Source organism: Streptopelia decaocto (assembly GCF_964273445.1).
Source record: "Streptopelia decaocto genome assembly, chromosome: 15".
Classification (NCBI taxonomy): Eukaryota; Metazoa; Chordata; class Aves; order Columbiformes; family Columbidae; genus Streptopelia; species Streptopelia decaocto.
The window spans coordinates 12484392-12504589 of NC_138670.1; the positions used below are offsets into that span (position 1 = coordinate 12484392).

At 64.6% G+C, this 20198-nt stretch overlaps 2 protein-coding genes across 2 annotated transcripts; one reads left to right on the top strand and one right to left on the bottom strand.

Annotated features, from left to right (window-relative positions):
* Positions 1 to 1130: 1130 nt before the first annotated feature.
* RASAL1 (RAS protein activator like 1) lies at positions 1131 to 10703 on the top strand (the record flags this gene model as incomplete). Its single annotated transcript, XM_082066477.1, has 21 exons — positions 1131 to 1240; positions 2654 to 2710; positions 2801 to 2914; positions 3011 to 3072; positions 3148 to 3277; positions 4151 to 4232; positions 4313 to 4450; positions 4671 to 4759; positions 5250 to 5367; positions 5449 to 5602; positions 5800 to 5864; positions 5993 to 6105; positions 6194 to 6386; positions 6469 to 6606; positions 7201 to 7345; positions 7542 to 7717; positions 7802 to 7939; positions 8719 to 8901; positions 8980 to 9100; positions 9181 to 9239; positions 10362 to 10703. The coding sequence occupies exons 1-21, from the start codon at positions 1176 to 1178 to the stop codon at positions 10701 to 10703; spliced, it is 2682 nt and encodes an 893-aa protein (XP_081922603.1). The 5' UTR covers positions 1131 to 1175.
* Positions 10704 to 10910: 207 nt separating this feature from the next.
* DTX1 (deltex E3 ubiquitin ligase 1) lies at positions 10911 to 20194 on the bottom strand (the record flags this gene model as incomplete). Its single annotated transcript, XM_082065863.1, has 9 exons — positions 10911 to 11470; positions 12183 to 12272; positions 12367 to 12528; positions 12636 to 12794; positions 12890 to 12951; positions 13209 to 13370; positions 13523 to 13584; positions 15649 to 16309; positions 19936 to 20194. 9 exons carry the CDS (start codon positions 20192 to 20194, stop codon positions 11246 to 11248), a joined length of 1842 nt encoding a protein of 613 aa, XP_081921989.1. The 3' UTR covers positions 10911 to 11245.
* Positions 20195 to 20198: the final 4 nt, after the last annotated feature.

Consider the following 20198-nt stretch of genomic DNA (forward strand, 5'->3'; position numbering starts at 1 on the left):
ACCCCACCAGTGGCACTCCAGGGTCCCAGCACTTGCGCAGTGACACCCTCCCAAGGACCCAGCACCCACGACCCCCCCAAGGGACACAGCACATACATGGTGACACCCCTGCAATGTCATCTCCAGGGACACAGCACCCAGATGGTGACACCCCCAGCAGTGACCCCCCTGGGACCCAGCACCCACACGGCGACCCCCCCCTGCAGCAGCACCCCAAAGCCTCAGCACCCGCTGGTGACGCCGGCCCTGGCAGTCCCCACCGTGAGTCACCGCAGCAGACAGCTGGCCAGCCCGCCCCCACCTCCCCCCCAATTCCCCATCCCTCCAGCCCCCCAACTGTCACCACTATGCCTGCGGGGGGGGGGCACACACCAACAGGGCAGTGGGGACGGAGGGGACATCCCCCCCAGTGATCATCCCCAACCCCAGTTTGGGGTCCCCGGTGTGAAAAGCCGGGATGTGGGGAGCATCGTGGTGCTGCACCTGAAAACACCCCAGGATCTGCTGGAGTCTGGCTTAGGGTGTCCCCTGCAAAGGGGGGGACACCCACGGGGGTCTCAGGGGCGCTGTGCCAGCGGCCCCCCAAACTGCGTCCTCCACTGCATCCCCACCCCGAGGCTCACACCAGGCTCCCCATGGCACCCACCACCCCGTTGGGGTACAGCCAGAGCCCCCCCACCCTGGGGACAGTCCCTCGAGCCACTCAGCTGTGACAGGACACAAGCCACCACCCCCCAGTGGCCAACACCCCACCATGGTCCCGTGCCTCAGTTTCCCCATCGCTACGACACGAGAGACTTTACCCACACTGGTGGTCACCGGTCCCCGGGGGGAAAGACCCCCACGGTGAGTTTCCATTGAGTGGCAACCCGTGGCCACCGGCAGATCGCCACATGTCCCCTGCGCCGGTGGCACACGGCCAGGCCCCCCAGCTCGCCCGCTGCTGCGTGCCCGCGCTCCAGCTGCCTTTGTGCTCGGGCGCAGGTGGGAGCGAAGCGGCGAGAAAAACAATCGAGAAGAGGAAAAAGGAAGAAGCGAGAGCAAGAAGCGGTTGGGGAGGAGGAGGAGGAGGAGGCCGGTGCTGGCAGCTCCAGCGGGGGTGTGGGGGGGTCGGGGCACACCCGTTGTATCCCCCCCACATGGACTCCTAGGTGCCCACCCCGAAGTTCGCCGGCATGGCCAAAACCACCTCCCTGTACTGCCGGGTGGTGGAGGGGAAGGACCTGCCCGCCAAGGACGTGTGAGTGGCTCGGGGGGGGTCTCACCCCCCCAATTTCCCCTGGCCCCTCACCCTGGGAGATGTGGCGGGGGGGTGGGAGGGCTGGGAGCCCTGGGTGCTGTGCTCTCCCTGCGGTGTTGGGGGTCCCTGCTTGCACTCATGCTGGCAGGGACCCAGTACTCCAAATGGGGGAGGTCTGGGGGTGACAGGGAACTGCCAGCCCCCTCAGCCCCGCCCCCACTGAAAGGTATAAGCCCCCCAACCCCTTGAACATCCCCCCCAGCAGGGCAGGGGTAACACTTGGGGGGACACCGTCCCCCACACCCCCACATACCTGGTGGGCATCCGTGCCGTTGGAAGGGGGAGCAATGGGCCGGGGGGGTGCAGGGAGCCCCCCTGGCTGCTCCTGTCCGCGGATCCGCCCCCGCGGAGCGGGCAGCAGTCCGGATGTGCCAGCCTGGCACCGCGGCGGCTGCCAGCGCCGGGCAGCGGGGCCGCCCCTGCCTCAGTTTCCCCACCCGGCGGGTGCTGCGCTGGGTACCCCATTCGGGGGGTCGGGGCACGGCGGGGCCATCCGGACCCACCAGGATAGGGGTGAGGTGTCCGGTGCCACCCCCAAACCCAGCTTGGGGCTGCGGAGGGGCTCGGGGTGACCCGCTCTCGTCCGGGGGGTCGGGAGCTGTCATCCCCCAGCTTTTCCTGCCTGTCCCTGCCAGAGCGGCCGGACCATGGGCTTTGCTTGCCGGGGGGATGTTGGGGTGCCCCTGCTGTTTAACGCCGTTCTTTAACCAGCCACATCGCCCACTGCACCCACGGCCGGGACCCTCCCGTCTGTCCCCACGCCCGTGGCTGGGACAGGGGCTGGGGTCCCCTCCCTCGCCCCGCCCGGGGGCTGCAGCACCCCCTGTCATCCCCTGTCTCCAGCAGCTGGGGATTCGGGGCTCCAGCATCCCCCTGGGAGGCAGCCCCCGGTGCTGTAAATGAGCAGGGAGGGGGCTTTGCAGGGGAGAGCCCTGGATCTATCGCTTGTCCCCTCCGGCGCGTCCTCCCCCGCGGAAAGGGTTAAGCCTGGGAAGGGCTCCGGGCCAGGCCAGTGTCACCCTGACACTGGGGGTTGCCACAGAAACTGGGGCTTGGCTGTGCCGCTGGCAGAACATGGTACCCACGGGGGAGGAGGATACGGGGGGGCGCAGGGCGATGGCCTGGGCGGCGGGGGCTGGGACAAGGTGTTGTCCCCATCCCCATGTCAGCTGCGGGGCTGGGCTGAGACCTGGCAACTCATCTCGCCTCCCGGGGCTGGGGTTGAAAGTGCTGCTCAGATCTGGCCCCCTGAGCCCCCGCAGCAGCAGCCCCTAGCTTGGGTGGGACCCCAGAGGATGGGTGGTACCCCAGGTGGGGGGCTGAGCCCCCCAGCACCCACATCCTCCTCCCCAGGTCTGGCTCCAGTGATCCTTACTGTGTGGTCAAGGTGGACAACGAGGTGGTGGCCAGGTATGCGGGACACCCTGCCACCCCGGGGAGGGGACACTTGGGGGGGACAGGTGGTGTCCCTGGGGGGTGCAGCCACCTCTGCCACCACAGAACAGCCACGGTGTGGAAGAGCCTGAACCCTTTTTGGGGGGAGGAATACACCCTACGCCTGCCCCATGGCTTCCACACCCTCGCTGTCTACGTGCTGGATGAAGACACCATCGGGTAAGGGGGACAACGGGGGTGGGCACCGGGGACCCCCCGAGGGGTGGCATGTCCCCACCGGTGGCCTCAGTGCCCGTCGTGTCTCTGCCCTGGCAGGCAGGACGACGTTATTGGCAAAGTCTCGCTCAGCCGCCAGCAGATCTCAGCTGAGCTGCGGGGTGAGTGGGCGCACAGCGGGGGGCTGGGGGGCTGACAAGGCACCATGGGGTGCCCACCCTGTCACCCCCCGGCAGGTGTTGACAGCTGGCTGAGCCTGGTGCCCGTGGATCCTGATGAGGAGGTGCAGGGCGAGATCCACCTGGAGCTGGGGGTCCCCGAGCAGGGCCACCCGCGGGTGCTGCGCTGCCACCTCATTGAGGCCAGGTGGGTGGGGGGGACTGGTGGGGCACAACGGGGGCACAGCCACCCCCAGGGTCTTATTTTGGGCTGGTGGAGTCTGGGCAGTGGGAGGAGGGGAGGGGATGGGGACAGTGGTGGCACAGGGCTCATCCTTCCCACTTGTCACCAAGAAAGGCCCTCACTGTCTCCTGCTTGGGCACATCAATGGTGCCAACATGTGTCATGATGCTGTGGGGTCTCAGTGGAGAATGAGCTGCTTTGGACACTGCCAGCCCTGCTCGGGGACAGGACAGGGGGACAAGGGGCATAGATGGGTGGCCCAGAGGGCCATGGGGTACCTGGAGACAGTCCCCATCAGACCAGCTGGCTCTTGCAGCAAGTTTCTCCCCTTTGGCTTCAAAATTTGGGGAAACTAAGGCACAGTGCAGCCTGTCCCTCTACTTTGCTCTGGGGGTGTGTGTGTGTGCGCGCACACACACGTGTCTGCGTGTTTGTGCGTGTGTATGTGCGTGTGCACACGTATGTGCCCACACACGCGGTGCCAGCCAGGCAGGATGCTGGCAGCGGAGCAGGCGGCGGAGGCAGCAGCATCCCGCTGCCATGGCAACTGAAGCGGGTACCAAGGCAACACGATGGCCATGGGGCCAGGCATCAGGGACAGCAGAGCCCCCCCACACTGTGCTATGTGGCCCCCAGGGACTGGGGGAGGAGGGGCTTTGGGGAAGAGTGCTGGGGAATGGGGACCCACTCTCACCAGCATTGCCCCAGCGTGTCCCATGGGTGCCCCATGGGTGCCTGCTGTGCCCAGAGGAAATGGGGGACACCGGGGTACAGGGACCGTGCTGGTGGGGATGGGTGCTGCCCGCTGCACCCCTGCTGACCCCCACCTCCCCACAGGGACCTGGCCCCCCGGGACCCCTCGGGCACCTCGGACCCCTTTGCCAGGGTGTTGTGCTGCAGACACACATTGGAGACGGCCGTGAGTCAGGGTGCCGGGTGCTGGGACCCAGAGGCTCGGACACCTTGTCCCCCATGGCCACCCATCCCTGTCCCCAGCAGGTGATTAAGAAAACCCGTTTCCCGCGCTGGGACGAGGTGCTGGAGTTTGAGCTGGTGGAGGGTGAGCTGCGGGAGGCCGTGCTGAGCGTGGAGCTGTGGGACTGGGACATCGTGGGCAAGAACGACTTCCTGGGACGGGTGAGGACCCTGGGGACACCCCCACACTCCCGTCCCTGTGTCAGGGTCTGGGTGACCACGGGGATGGGGACAGGGATATATGCACCCACCAGTGCCACATTCAGAGCCCCTGCGAGTGCTGGGCTCCCCCAAGAAGGGGTCCCCACTGGCGGGGGAAAGAGGGGAACGGCGTGGGGTGCTGGCACATGTGTCCCCACCAATCAGACCTCTGTCCCCTCAGGTCGAGTTCCCCCTGGACACCATCTGCACGGAGCCCACCAAGGGCTGGTTCCAGCTCCTGCCCTTCCCCGGCGGCACCAGGGACTGCGGGTGAGCGCAGGCAGCACCAGCAGCTCCCCAGGCTCTATATATTTCATGAACTATTCAAAGTATTTTGTTTTCAACTTGCAAAGCACAAACACTTTAAAAAAATGCAGGATTTTCCCCTCTTCAATGAACATTATCTTGTTTGTGCCCACATGGAAGTGTGCTGTGAGACTAAAAGCCAGAAAATGAGCATAGAATATTATTAAATGATGGGGCCAACAATAGCCAGAAACAGCCATGGATGAGGGTCCTGCTAAGGCAAAGTTGTGTGTATTTCTAGTTGAATAAGGATGAGGATTATTGGCCTAGAAAATATCATCCTTAAACTGAGGTTTAAGGTTTGCGAAACTGTAAAAAGCCTGAAAATGTGTCTTTGAATGGAAAGGCTTAGCCAGCTCCAGAAACGGTTTTCGTTTATAATGCACGGGAAATTGCGTTCCCCCTGGGAAGGAGCCGGGGTGCTGGGGGTGCAGGCTGCAGGATGTCGTTGCAGGGGACAGCTGGGGGCCCTGAGGCTGACGGTGCGGCTGGAGGAGGACACGGTCCTGCCCGCCCCTTACTACCAGCCCCTCATCCAGCTCCTCACCGAGCCCGTCCTCTGCCCCGGCCAGGTGAGTGCTGCAGGGTGGGGGGACCCTCGGGGGGCAGGTGGGGAGCACCGCGGTGTGGGACCCCCCCTGCCCTCCCCACAGCCCCCCGCTGGCACGGCACTGGCCATCCTGGAGGAGGTGACCTCGGGGGACAGCCGGCAGGACGTGGCCACCAAGCTGGTGAAGATCTTCTTGGGACAGGGGCTGGCCGTGCCCCTCCTGGACTATCTTGTCACCCGTGAGCTGGCCAGGACCAGTGAGTGCCAGGGCTGGGGACACCACCTGCACCCCCCAGCCTGGGAAACTGGGGTAGCAGGGTCCCCCATAGGGAGAAGAGTGGGGCCACCAAGGGGGAGGCAGGAAAGATGCCACACGTCCCCGGGGTCGGGCACAGTGGAGACAGCTGGAACATCGCCCCGTGCCCATCTCACCACAGCCTCTGCGCCCTTCCAGCGGACCCCAACACCCTGTTCCGCTCCAACTCATTGGCCTCCAAGTCCATGGAGCAGTTCATGAAGGTGAGTACGGGAGGTGACACCGGCCACGTCCCCGCTGTGCCCTCCTGTGATGGCATGAGGGCACAGAGCCAGGCAGGGTTTGTGGGAACAGTCTGGGGACAACGCTGGTGCCTTCCCGCCCCTTGCAGGTGGTGGGGCTGCCCTACCTGCACGAGGTCCTGAAGCCCGTGGTGAACCGCATCTTCGAGGAGAAGAAGTACGTGGAGCTGGACCCCGGCAAGATGGAGCTGAGCCGTGGCAGGCGAGTGCCATCCCCACCACGGTGTCCCCAATTGCTGCTGAACCCATGGGTCACCTTGGTGGCTTTTAACTCGGCGGTGTCCCCGCAGGAGGATCTCCTTCAAGGGGTCCCTGTCGGAGGCTCAGGTCCGGGAGAGCAGCCTGGAGCTGCTCAAGGGCTACCTGGGGGACATCGTCGATGCCATCGTGGGCTCAGTGGACAAGTGTCCCCTCCTCATGAGGGTGGCATTCAAGCAGCTCCGCAGGCGGGTGGAGGAGCGCTTCCCCTCACAGCAGCATGAGGTGGGACACGTCGGCGGGCCAGGAGTCCATGTGCCACCAAGTCCCCCACCCTGAGCCCTGAGTTGTCCCCATCCCTGGCCAGGAGGTGCGGTACTTCGCCATCAGCGGGTTCCTCTTCCTCCGCTTCTTCGCTCCCGCTGTCCTCACCCCAAAGCTCTTCAGCCTCCGGGAGCAGCACGCGGACCCCCGCACCGGCCGAACGCTCCTGCTGCTCGCCAAGGTGTGGGGAGGGCTGGGGACACTGGGAGGGATGGGGACACTGTGGAAGGATGGAGACCATTGGGCGGGATGGGGACCCCAGGGAGTGATGGAGACACTGGGAAGGGATGGGGACCTCGGGGATGGATAAAGACCCAAGGGAGGGATGGGAACCCTGGGGAGGGATGGGGGGCCTGGGGAGGGACAGGGACCTTGGGGAGCGCTGGGGACACTGGAGAGGGACAGGGACTCTGGGGACGGATGAGGACACTGGCAAAGGATGGGGACACTGGGGAGGCATGTGGGGCCCAAGGGAGGGATGAAGACCCCAGGAGGGGAATGGAGACCTCTTGGAAAAGATGGGGACCCAGGGGAGGGACATGGACCCCAGGGAATGATGGGGACCCCAAAGAGGGCAGCACCATTCCTGTCCCCATGCCACGGGCTGGCTCCTTCCCACACCACTTGGGGCCAGCCCTGCCCGTCCCCAGGACATGCCACCGCGCCCTGGGCACAGCGCAGAGCTGCAGGGGAGCAGCCAGAGGGGCGTCCTCCCCCTGCAGTCCCCACACCATTGTGGGGTACGGCAGCGTGAACCCTTCCCGGTGTGGGGCAGGCACTGCAGAGCATCGGCAACCTGGGGCTGCAGCTGGGGCAGGGCAAGGAGCCGTGGATGGCCCCGCTGCACGTCGTCCTGCTGCCCAGCATCACCCGTGTCACCGCCTTCCTGGACAGCCTGGTCGCGGTGGAGAGCACCGAGGGTGAGCGGGCACACTGTCCCAACACCCAACACAGAGGGGTGGCATCATCCCTGCTGTCCCCTGGCAGCATCCCCGGGGAGGGGGACGCGCTCGGTGATGTGCGGATGCTGCCAGGATGGCCAGGGTTGGGCATCCTCGAGCTGGGGGAAGCGGTGGCACTCGGGGTGACAGCGCTGCCTCTGTGCCATGGCCACAGCGGGCGAGGAGCCAGTGCCACCGGCACTTTTCCAGCCCTCGGCCACCATCAAGGAGGGGTACCTGCACACCCGCACGGCGGGGGGGGCTGCGCTGCTGCCCCGCTTCGCCTTCAAGAAAAGGTACTTCTGGCTCAGCAGTGAGGCCCTCACCTTCTCCAAGTCCCCCGAGTGGCAGGTGGGTGCTGCCTGTGACCCCCACTCTGTGTGGGGTGTCCCGGGGATGTGGGTGCAGTGAATGATGGTGTTTTGGGGCCCCCAGGAGCGCTGCTCCATCCCAGTGCCGCAGATGCGGGCGGTGGAGCGGGTGGACGAGGGCACCTTCCAGCACCCCCACATCATGCAGATCGTGGCGCAGGACGGCACTGGGGAGCTCCACACCACCTACATCCAGTGCAAGGTAGGTGCCCCCACCCCACCCCAAGCACCCCAGGAACCCCCCACCCCATTGCCCCAGGAGCCCTCTCCCCAGCACTCAGCCGTGGGGCACCCCACGGTCCTGTGGGGACAATGGGAATGGTCCTGGTCACTAATCCAGCTCTACCCAGGCATGGGCTGTACTGGGAACACTGGGGTGCCCAGCACTGGCTGTACTGGGGTCAAGGGGGTGTCTAGGTCCTGGCTGTACTGGGAAAATTGGGGTATCCTACTCTGGCTTTACTGGGGTCACTGGGGTACCAGCTCTGGGGTACTGGGATCAGTGGGGTATCCAGACACATCTGCACTGGGGTCACTGGGGTACCAGCTCTGTGGTACTGGGATCAGTGGGGTATCCAGACACATCTGTACTGGGGTCACTGGGGTACCAGCTCTGTGGTACTGGGATCAGTGGGGTATCCAGACACATCTGTACTGGGGTCACTGGGGTACCAGCTCTGGGGTACTGGGATCAGTGTACCCAGTTGTATCTGTTCTGGGGTCTCTGGGATAATAGCCCTATCTGTACTGGGATAACTGGGTTCCCACCCCTATTTACACTGGGGTCACTGGGGTACCCTGGCTTCCACCAGGGTACCTGGCTATCTCCCCACCAGGTCCTACCTGGGCAGCTTTGCCATCAAACTGGCACTCCCTGTCACCTGGCCCTGGTGCCCAGCCCCGCCAAGGTCCCCATCAGCATCACCCATCCCCACCTCCACCCTCCTCCTCCTCCCCACCAGTGACTGCCAGTGCGGGGTGCCCATGGGTGCCTGGCGCGGTGCCACCCTCCCTCCCTGTCCCCGCAGAGTGCCCAGGAGCTGTGGCAGTGGCTCTGGGCGCTGCGACGGGCCAGCAGTGCCAACGAGGCCATGCTGCCCACCTGCCACGCGGGCACCTTCCGCGCCGGGCGCTGGACCTGCTGCCTGCAGCCCACCTGCACGGGTAAGGCCGGCAGGGGGGGTTCCCCCGGGCAGGGCGTGTGGGGGACCCCGACATCCCCACTGTGGCTCTCGTTGGCAGCACCCGGGTGCAGCCGGACCCACAGCACCGTGGCGCTGGGTGAGTGGAGGGACCCCCTGGACCCCGCGGCAGCGGCGCAGACCCTGTACCGGCACCTCCAGCAGGCGGGGGCCCAGCTGCGGTGAGGCTGGGAGGGACACCCTGGGGGACCCCAGGTGCTGGTGGGCAGGGGGGAGCGTGCTGAGGGTCCCTCTCCTGCAGGGCGGCCGAGGGTCCCGAGGGCAGCGCGAGGGATGAGCCCCCAGGCCCAGGGCAGGCAGGTACGGGCAGCCCTGGGGGGGCGATGGGGACTCTGCACCCCAGGGTGCTGGTTGGGGCGGCCCCTGCTTGGCGACACACCAATGCACGCTTGTGTGTGCATGAACATGTTTGAACATGCATGCACACACTTGCACATGCAAGCAAAGATGCACACGTGCCTGTGCTTGTGTGCGCACACAAGCACACTTATGCATGCACTTGCACACGCAAGCACGCTTGCAGAGACATGAACACGCTCGCACAGGCAGCACACACACACACAGGCAGCACACACACACAGAGGCAGCACACACTTGCAACACGCATGCATGCACACTCACACAGACACACGCACGTGTCCATATTTGCATGCACAGCCAGGCACATACTTGCATGTACTTACACATGCATGCACACACAGGCACATGTGTGAATGCACTTGCACACACATGCACATGCATGTACACACTTGCACAAGCATGCACATTTGCACATGCATGGACACACACGCACGGACACACATGCACAGGCACGCACACCCACACACACACCCCACACCCACAGCCAGCACTCCACTGGTTCCCTCCAGTAGGGGACACCAAATACACGCAGCCAGGGACACAGGGACACAGGGATGGACACAGGGATGGACACAGGGACACAAGCCCAGCTGCATGCACATGCTCAGACTCAGCCCCACGCACGGCTGTGCACACGCTGATACACACGCGGGTGCATGGGTGGGTGCACACGCACACAGGGACACACTGGCACCCACCCGGAATACACCCAACACCCACACAAACATCCACCCACCCATAAACACCCCCCATCCCCACGAACCCCACGCACACAAGCACCCCCAGCAGTGTCTGTCCATGTCGTGGGGTGCTGGGGGGTTGGGGGATGGATGAGGGGCCGTGGGACGGGCTGGGATGTGGTGGGATGGGGGGACATAGTGGCACATAGTGGGTGGTTCGGGAGTGGGTGCTGGCGATGGGTGTCACGGGTGGGTGCTGGGGGTGGGTATCAGGGATGGATGCCGGGGGGGGAGGCACTGCTGGGGGTGCCGGGTGGTTGCTGGGGAGTGGGTACCACGGGGTGGGTGCCGGGAGTGGCGCTGACCCTGCCGGGGGGCGCAGGCGAGCCCGCCGGGGGACGGCTGCAGGCGGTGCTGCGGGACCTGGACATCGCCCACGACGCCTTCGCCCGCCGGGACGGCGCCCCGGGGCCGCCCCCGAGCCCCCCAACGGCCCCAAGCCCCTCAACAGCCCCGAGTCCTCCCATGGCCCCGCCGCCCGCCATTTGAACGCCGGAGACCGCTGCTGGACTACAACTCCCAGCATGCCCTGCGCCCTCCCTGCGCGCAGCCCCGCCTGCCCGCGCCGCGGGGCATGCTGGGAGTTGTAGTCCCCGCCACCCACTGCCCTCCCGCTTCCCCCTTCATTCCACCCGAGACCCGTGTGCGAGAACAGAGGGACTGAGACCCCTCCCCCCCGCCAGCACAACACACACACGCGCTCCTCTGTCCACGGGGGTGCCCCAAGTCCCACCCCCCCGCCAACCCAGCATCCCCGCAGGGAGGGACCAACACCCACCCTTGGGGCTGATCCTGGGGCGATGCCACCCAGCACCCCAGGAAAGCAGGAGGTGCAGGGAGCCGAGTGGGGACACGAGGACACTGGCCCGGCGCGGGGTGTATTCTGTAACACAGAGATGTACACATGGCACCAGCTGTACGCGGCTCCGTGGGGCAGCGGCGGGTGGCACGGGCGGCTGATGCGCAAAGAGGCCACGGGTAGAAAAAGAAAAGCACCAGCCCACGATGCTATTGCCACGGGAGCAGGGTAAACCGGGGCAGTGGGGGGGGACACAGGGACACGTGGTGAGTGGCACCGGGTGGCCCAGGATGGGGGAGAAGCCCACTCGGCAGGGCTGCAGCATCGGCAGCAAAGCGGCGCGGGCGGCGTTGGCACAGGAGGGGACGCGGGGGCGAGAGGGCGGTGGGGAGCCCCTCACCCTTGCCTCAGTCCTTCAGGGTGGCCTCAGAGACACCCTGGGCCAGCAGCTCGGCCAGGACGTTGTCCAGGTAGTTGGGGTCGGGGTAGCCGTGGCCCGTCAGGTTGGACCCGAACTCGGTCTTGTGGTGGATCTCGTTCCACACCACTGTGTCTGACTCCCCTGTGGTGTTGGACGTGCCGATGGTGAAGATGAGCCGCCGGTCCCAGGCCACGATCAGCAGCTTCAGCACCTGCGGCGGGCGGGCATGGCCATTGCTCGCCCACCCTGCACCCCCAGCCCTCCTCCCGCCTGGCACAGCACAGCCCCCAGCACCCCAGGGTAGGGGTTCAGCCCTGGCACGGTGCCTGTATCGTGACACCCTTCCCTGTGGTACATCCCAGCCCCACCCCAGCATTGCTATGTCTTTCCCATCCCACCCCATCTCATCCCATCTATCCCTCTTCTCTTCTCTTCTCTTCTCTTCTCTTCTCTTCTCTTCTCTTCTCTTCTCTTCTCTTCTCTTCTCTTCGCTTCGCTTCGCTTCGCTTCGCTTCGCTTCGCTTCGCTTCCTCTTCTTCCCTTCCTCTTCTTCCCTTCCTCTTCTTCCCTTCCCTTCCCTTCCCTTCCCTTCCCTTCCCTTCCCTTCCCTTCCCTTCCCTTCCCTTCCCTTCCCTTCCCTTCCCTTCCCTTCCCTTCCCTTCCCTTCCCTTCCCTTCCCTTCCCTTCCCTTCCCTTCCCTTCCCTTCCCTTCCCTTCCCTTTTTTTTTCTCCCCTCCCCTCCCCTCCCCTCCCCTCCCCTCCCCTCCCCTCCCCTCCCCTCCCCTCCCCTCCCCTCCCCTCCCCTCCCCTCCCCTCCCTTCTTCCTCTTCTTCTTCTTCTTCTTCTCCTCTCCTCTGTTCCCATCCCATCATTTCTCTTCCCACCCCACCCCACCCCACCCCAGCACCACCAGGGACACTCACCTTCCTGCCCTTCTCGTTGTCGGGCAGGTAGCAGTGCCGCGGGAAGCCTCGTGCCGTGAACTTCTTGCCGGGATTGGGGTGCTCCGGGCCCTGGGTGGGAGGACAGCAGGGTGAGCAGGTGGCACAGGGTGGGGACACCCACCCCAGCATGGGGTCCCTGGGGCGGCAGGCGCAGGTTTCTCACCTGGATACCGGTGGGGATGTCGTAGACAATCCGGATGGTTTTGGAGTCGGTGTATCCAGGCAGGGAATGGGGGATGAGGTGAAACTCCATCTTCCCAGGAGGCTGCGTCCCTGTCTTCTCCCCATAAATGGCCTTACAGGTGGGGCACTGCAGGCTGCCATCCTGCACCAGCACCAGGGGGACATCAGGGACAGCACCCAGCCCCCCAGCACCCACCAAGGGGACATGTGACCACAGGGACGGTGTCCCCATGGGGGGTCCCAGCTGACCTTGTTGCCGTTGTTGTACATGGCCAGGAGGCAGAGCAGGTGGTACATGTGCCCACACTTGCCCAGCTTGCCCACCAGCTCTGGCTTGATGCTGCGCTGGCTGAGGACGCCCTCGTAGCCGGAGGAGGTGACCAGCCGCTCCATGCAGATGGTGCAGTCCTGGGGGGCACAGGGTGGGATGGGGACATCGCCCCCGCTCTCTGCCCATCCCCAGAGCCCCATGAACCTCCAGCAGCCCCTGAGCCCACACTCACCTCATCCGGGGGGTTCTTCACCTTCTGGATGTAGCGCCGCACCACGTCCTCAGGGGCCTTGCCTGCCGCAGGCAGAGAGGGTGACGCCATCAGAGCCTGCCCACGGTGTCCCCAAACCCCTGCCAGCCCCGCCACCAGGATGGGGACAGCACAAGGAGGAGAAGGTACCAGCACATGGTACAGAGGAGCAGTGGGCATCACCCCAAAACACTCAGGCAAACCCCTTTGGAGTCCCACCCCCATGAGTGGCAGCAGCAACCGTGCCTCAGTTTCCCCAGCATGGCCAAGGGCGCACACAGGGCCACGAGTGGGTCCTTACTCTTTTTGAGATGCTTCTTCTTGGTTTTCCTGCAGATGCCATTGACACCGGGCACAGGTTTGATGTCGCTCTTGCTGACGGGCGGCGGGTGCAGGATGGGCTTGGGGGCGCGGGTCAGGCAGACGGGCAGCCCGGCAGCGCACATCAGGATGCCCGTCATCCCTGTGCCGGGGGAGAGGTGCTGTCTGTCTGTCTACCCAAAGTCTGTCCATTCATTCCCACCTCCTGGCTGTGCCCCAGCACTGTGCCTTGCCCCTCCAGCCCCTCAGCCCCACGATGTCACCTGGCGGTGACACCCAGTGTCACCCCCTTACCTGCGAGGGCAGGATGGACAGGGCCAGTGCCATTCAGGTTCTTGACTGGGAGGGCCGGGACCCTGTGCAGAGATGGGAGGGGGCTCAGTGGGGATGGCAAGGCTGGCACTGTCCCCCCTGTGCATGACATGTCCCCAGGGCAGGGTCCTCCTCTTGGGACACGGGGCAGGATGTCCCCTTAGCAGCCATGGGGGTTCCTGTCCTGTCTCATGGGGCTGTCACCCAGTGCCATGTGTCCATCCCTGGGGACCCAATGGTGCTGGGAACACCTTGTCCTCCTTCACCCAGGGTGGGTGCCCCAGCGGGATGTCTTGACAGCCACGTCCTTTGTTCTGACTGGAACAATCCCCCACAGGGACTGTCCCTGTGCCTTGTCATCTCACCCATCACCCTGGCCATCACTTCTACTCCCCCAGGGGATGGCCACCCTCCAGGGCTGCCAGTACCAAGACCCTCAGGGTGATGGCACAGTGTCCCCCTGCCTGCTTGTGCCCGCTGACCCAGGGAATCTCCCATGTATGTGTGCAGCCACCGCCAGGTGTGCACTGTGTGTGCAGCAGTGTGTGCACGCCGCTGGGTGTGTGCACCCATGTGTGCACAGTGCTGGGTGTGCACCCACGCGTGCAAGGCTGGTGCAGCTGGCTCTGCAGGCAGATGTGGGTGGGAGCTGGAGGTTTGTATGTACAGGTAGGGACGTGGCTGTGCCCACGAGTGGGGTGGACAGAGGGAAAGAAGGAGGGATGAGTGGGGACAAGCGGGGAGGGACAGGGGGATGGACAGATGTGCGTTCAGGCAAGTCGATGGGTGGATGGATGGTTGGATGGATGATGGATGGATGGATGGAAAGCAAGAATGGATGGATGGATGGATGGATGAATAGATGGAAGAAAGGATGGATGGACAGCCGGACATATGGATGGAAGGAAAGGGGCACACACTGGGATGGAGGATAAGGACGCAGGCCCCACAGGGGAGCCCTGCACAGTGCCCGAGCGCTCTCCTGCCCTGGGGGGCTGCCCCAGCTTGGCAATCTGGACAGCAGCCCCTGCCAGCCGTGTCATCCCCTCCCCGACCCCAAAGCCCCCCCCATGCACACATCCATCATGGTGATGAGCTCGGCAGCGCTCAGCCCCTCATGAGCTGGGGCTGTGGGTGTCTCCTTCCCACGCCCAAAGCTGCCTGAACCCCCCCAAAGGTGGAGACAGTGGTGGAGGGTGCCCCCAACCCACCCAGCACTTCCCTGGTCCCCTCCTACCTGTCCATGGGGATGTGCAGGATGGGGCCTGCGTGCCGGGATGGGGACAGGGACAGCGATGGGGACAGGGACGGCTTGGCCCAGCGCCCGGCACGCGGAAGCGAAAGCAGCACGTCAGCAGGGGAAGGAAACGTGCTGGGACTGTCCGGGGGCTCAGCAAACCTGCCCCCCCTGCACCCACCAAACCAGGGTCGGATCCTGCCCCCTGGCACAGAGCTGGGAGGGATAGGACAGGCTGTCCCCTGGGACAGCTCGGTCCCCTCCAGGGCAGCCCCAATTGAGCACCCCGGGGCTGGATCTGGGCTGAGTGAGCAGCACTGGGGCTTTCCAGCCAGTGCCAGCCTGGTGCAGAGAGCCCCAGAGGACACCAGGGTGACCCACCGAGGGGACTTGGGTGCCAGAACAGTGACACCCACTGCTCACCCCACTGGGCGTCTGCTCAGCCACCCACATCCCCTTGGCGAGTTATTCCTATCCATGTAGGGGACACAGCCAGAGACGCGCCTGGTGGCACCAGGCCATGAGCTGGTGTCACACACTCCATGCTGGCCAGCAAGGACACAGGTCCCCTGGGAGCAGGCACTGCATCTCCTCCGGCTGGCACAGCACAGCACGCCACGCCGCACAAATCACCGCAGCCCCTCCAGGACAAGCCAGCTGCTGAGGATGTCCCCCCTGCCACCACGTCCCCAGGGCGAGGCGCCTGGGGCTGGAGGTGACACAGCACTGGGAAGGGCTGTGGCTGCTTGTGCAAGGTGACAGCAGGAGACAAGGCACCTCCACCTCCCTTTTTCCCCCGGCTCTGTGTGCCCACCACCCTGGTGACACCACCGCTGTCCCCTTCCCCTGGCCACCCCCAGAGCCAGCTTACCCTGGGGGGACGGTGGCACGGGTGCTCAGTCCACCCCCCCGCTGCGTGCCGGGCCGGTTGAGGTTGTTGAGCCCGGGCAGCGGCGCCGCGCCGGGGACACTCTGGTTGGGGACGAATGCCCCGCTGGGCACCCGCAGCCCCTCGCCCTTGGCTGTGCCACCCGCCACCGCCACCGTCCCCGTCCCCGCCGGCCACAGAGCCGCCCCGGCAAAGGTGCTGCTCTGGCGCACGGCCCCCGGGTAGAGCTTTCGGCGCTGGGACGCCAGGATGGCATTGGAGGCAGCACGGGTGCTGTTGACCAGCAGGCATTGGGGACAGGAGCAGGGTGTCCCCGTGCTGGTCCCCACCGGCCACGACTGCGATTTGGGGATGGAGCCCATGGTGAGGGGATACGCCAGGTCCATGCGGCGCCGGAGCCGGCGCTTGCGCTGGGTTTGCCGGTTCATTTGGGACATGCTGCTGAAGTAGATGAGGTAGCAGAAGCCCAGGGAGGAGAGGTCCAGCCAGGGGTGCTGCTTCTCGTAGGCGTTCTGGATGGTGATGCAGATGTCCATGTCGTAGGGCGTCCAGGAGCTGTTGTCGTTCTCCCACTCCCACACGATGCCCTTCCCTGGGGCTGAGGACGGGTCGTAGAAGTTCCTCCGGACGGGGCGCATGGTCCCTGGGGAGACAGGGGGGTGAGCACCCACGGGGTCCAGCACCCCAGGGTGCCAGCAGAGACACTCATGACTGCATGTAGGTGTGCATGTCCTTTTTCCCAGCTTGTATTTTCACACTGAGGGTCGTGAGAGCCTGGCCCAGGTTGGCCAGAGAGGTGGTGGATGAACCATCCCTGGAGACATCCCAGGCCAGGCTGGACGGGGCTCTGAGCAACCTGAGCTGGTGCAGATGTCCCTGTCATGGCAGGGGGGGCACTGGGGGAGCTGGGAAGGGCCCTTCAACACAAACCATTCTGTGATCCACTGTGACAAATGCAACATCCACCTCTCAGGGATGGGGGTGCAGAGGCACTTTGGGGTGCAAGCAGCTGCTCTCACCCTCCCCAAAGCACCCTGTGGTGCAGGAGGGGTGACGGCCATCAGTCCCCAACATCGGCACCCGCCTCCCTGCGCCGAGCAGCCGCAGACACAGCGTGCAATGGATCGATGGATTGTGTCTGCAGGGCTGCGCCTCCCCGGGGACTCGTGCGGCTCAACAATCCTCCGTCAGCGGTGGCGGCTTGGCCACCGGCCGGGATCACAGCCCTGGATCACAGCCCTGCGATCACAGCTCCAGCTGCCGTGGGAAGGACGAGGCTGCTCGGCCCCCAGCACCTTTTTCCATCACTCAGCTCCAGGCCCATCTCCACCCCCTGGCCGGGGTCCCCTCACCATCCCGGGGGCGGGGGGGACATTTCCAGGTCAGGAGGGTTTCCTGACAGCTGCTGCGGTTCTGGCTGGCGCTGACAGTCACGGGAGCCAGGCGTTGTCCCCTGTGCACGGCCAAATCCTGACCCCTCATGCTTCTTTGTGACCAAGCTGGATGCTACAGCCCCCTCTGAAGCCCTGGGGGGGAGGCATAGCAGCCCCGCCTTGAGCTGTGGTCCTGGCAGTGCCCCTGCAGCGCGGTGCTTTTCTATCCCCTCGTCAGCACCGTTTGCCCAGCCCGATTAACGACGCTAATAACGGTCATTAATCATCACAGGCAGCAGAGCTCGGCCCCAGCTGCCGGCTGGTGCTGAGGCAGCTCTGCCGGCGGCCCCGCGGGAAGCGGGGGAGGCAGAGGAGCTGCTCACCCCCCAGAACCACTCAGCCCCACTGCCCCTGCCTCATCCCCAGCCCCACCGCGGGTTCCTATCCACACCCCGCTGCCTGCTCCTGCCCACGGCCTGCTCACCCGTGCTCTGCTTGTGCTCACATCCTTGCCTGCCCATGTCTGTGTCCCCCGGCCAGCTGCCCACATCCCGCATCCCATTCTCATCCACATCCTGCACCCGCCAGGCCTTGCATCTGCATTCCGCATCCCTCTGGTCCTCGCATCTGCATCCCGCATCCCTCTGGTCCTCGCGTCTGCATCCCGCATCCCTCTGGTCCTTGCAACTGCATCCCATATCCCTCTGGTCCTTGCAACTGCATCCTGTGCCCTGCTGCCCCCTTGCAGCTGCATCCCGCATCCCCCTGTCCGCTCACATCCCCATCCCACATCCCCCTGCCCCCTCACAGCCCCATCCTGCATCCCCCTGCCCCCTCACAGCCCCATCCTGCATCCCCCTGCCCCCTCACAGCCCCATGCCACTGCCACAGAGCAGAGGAGGAGGAGGGGAGGACACCCCACACACAGCTCTGGGTCACCAAGGGCCACCAACTGCCCCCAGCCCTACAGCCCCCATCCCCTCCGCCAGCCACGCTGGAGCTGTGGGCCTGAGACAGCGTCCCCAGGGCCAAAAGGAGGGGACGTGCGTCCCCACTTCTCAGAACGGGGTCACCTCATTTCACACATCGCTGTTTTGGCTCGGATTTCTCACTCCCCGGGTATGCACAGGCCAAGTCCCTCGTCACCCCCAGCCTCCTGCCCACCATCCCTGTGTCCCCAGGCCACAGTGGGCACCAGAAGCACCCTCATCACAGGTGACCCTCATGTTCCCAAGCACAGTGAGACCCCAGAGACATTTGGCAGCTTCCAAACCCAGCTGTCCCCAGGCCACAGGGCAGAGATGATGGATGGAGGCAGATACAGGGATAGGACACACAGAGATAACGATTCTGAAGATGATCTATGGGATGGGGTCAAACAGATGGCCACGTCCCCTCTGGTGACATCCCTGGGGACAGCAAGGTCCCAGGAACAGCCGTTTTGCTCCCAGCAGAGATATGTCACCCCCAAACCCAGCTGTGTCCCCCACCAGGGCACGTGTCCCCCAGGAGCACCCAGCACCATGATCATGGCAGGTCCCTGCTGCCAGAGGACAGGTCCTGGCCAAAGCTGGCAGGAGCTGGCATGGGGACAGCCAGGGTGTCCCGGTGGCACCCGCAGCCCTGAGTCAGCGCAGCCACTGCCCAGTAGGGTCGTGCCGGTGGCCGTGCTGACTCAGGGCTGTGGGTGCCAAGTTGCCCCTTGCCAAGCCTGTGACTGGCTGAAGACCGATGCAGAGACAGGTTTGATGGCAGAAGGGTGGCAGGTCCCTGGCTCAGTCCCCATCTCAGTCCCCAGCCCATCACAGGAGCCACATCCTCACGCAGGGTCCTTTCCCATCACTGGTGACTGGGAATGGTGGCACTGGTGGCCGGGTAGGGGGGCACGGACGTGGCGGTCCTACTCTGGGGTGGCTCCTGTGTGTCCCCAGCAAGTCCGGGGGTGTCACCCAGTGTGTGGCAGGTCCCCTGCCATCGGCAGCGCCGCACGTCCCAGCAGACAGGGATGCAGGGGTGGCCAGGACGGCACCCGAACTGGCAAGTCCCCCGTGGCACAGCTGGCACGTGCCAGTTTAATGGGTCACACCATGACGGGGACACATTTAATGGGGCTAGGCTCGGTGGCAGCATGGAACCAGCTTTGATTTCCCCTGAGGACGTGTGGCCTGGATGTGTGCCGCAGTAAGGCAGGCACCAACCACCGCGGCTGCAGCCAGCCCAGTGCCCACCACAGCTCCCAGTGCACACACTGGGGCCTCCCCTGTTCCTTGGGGACCCTAGATGGAGTCTCTTTGTGGGGCAGATGGGTGGCCAGTGAGACACAGCTCCCACCACAGCACCCCACGGGGAGGGAGGGGGGATGGATGGACTTTGAGACACATCCCTCCAGGGTTGCGGTCCATGGTGGCGGGGAGCAGAGAGGGGAGAAGAGAAGGAATGGAAGGGACAGATGGATAGAGGGGAGGAGACATGCAATGGGATGGAGGGACAGATGGATGGGCAGATGGATGGATGGATGGATGGACGGACAGATGCAGGAATGAAGTAACAGACAAGTAGAGAGAAATTGGGAGGGATGGAAGGATGGAGGGACAGATAGATAGTGGATTGGTGGAAGGATGGAACAACAGGCAAACAGATATGCAGTGAGATAGATGCACGGATGAATGGACAGATGGACAGATGGATGAATGGAACAACAGGAAGATAGATACAAATCAAGGTGGGTGGGTGGGTGGGTGGATGGATGGATGGATGGATGGATGGATGGATGGATGGAAGGAGGGATGGAGTGATTGAAGGATGGAAGGATGAGGGATGGGTGAATGGAAGGATGGATGGAAGGACAGGTGGGTAGATGGGTGAATGGTGTTCCCGGCTCAGCGCCAGCCCTTACCCGTGTCCTGCCGGAACTGATGCATGGACTGGAGGTCGATGATGTACGGCGCCAGCTGGACGTCGACCTGCCCCAGCACCACGCTGCCGCGGGCATCCTCCTTCAGCACGTTCTCGATGTGGTGGCAGACGGCGGCCGAGTAGGGCCGCCAGCGCCCGTGCTCGTTCAGCCACTCCCACACCACCACCCGGGCCAGGTTTTGTGGGGGGAAGCCCAGGCCACTGGAGGCCAGCATGGCCCCTGCGCCCTGCCGCGCCATGCTG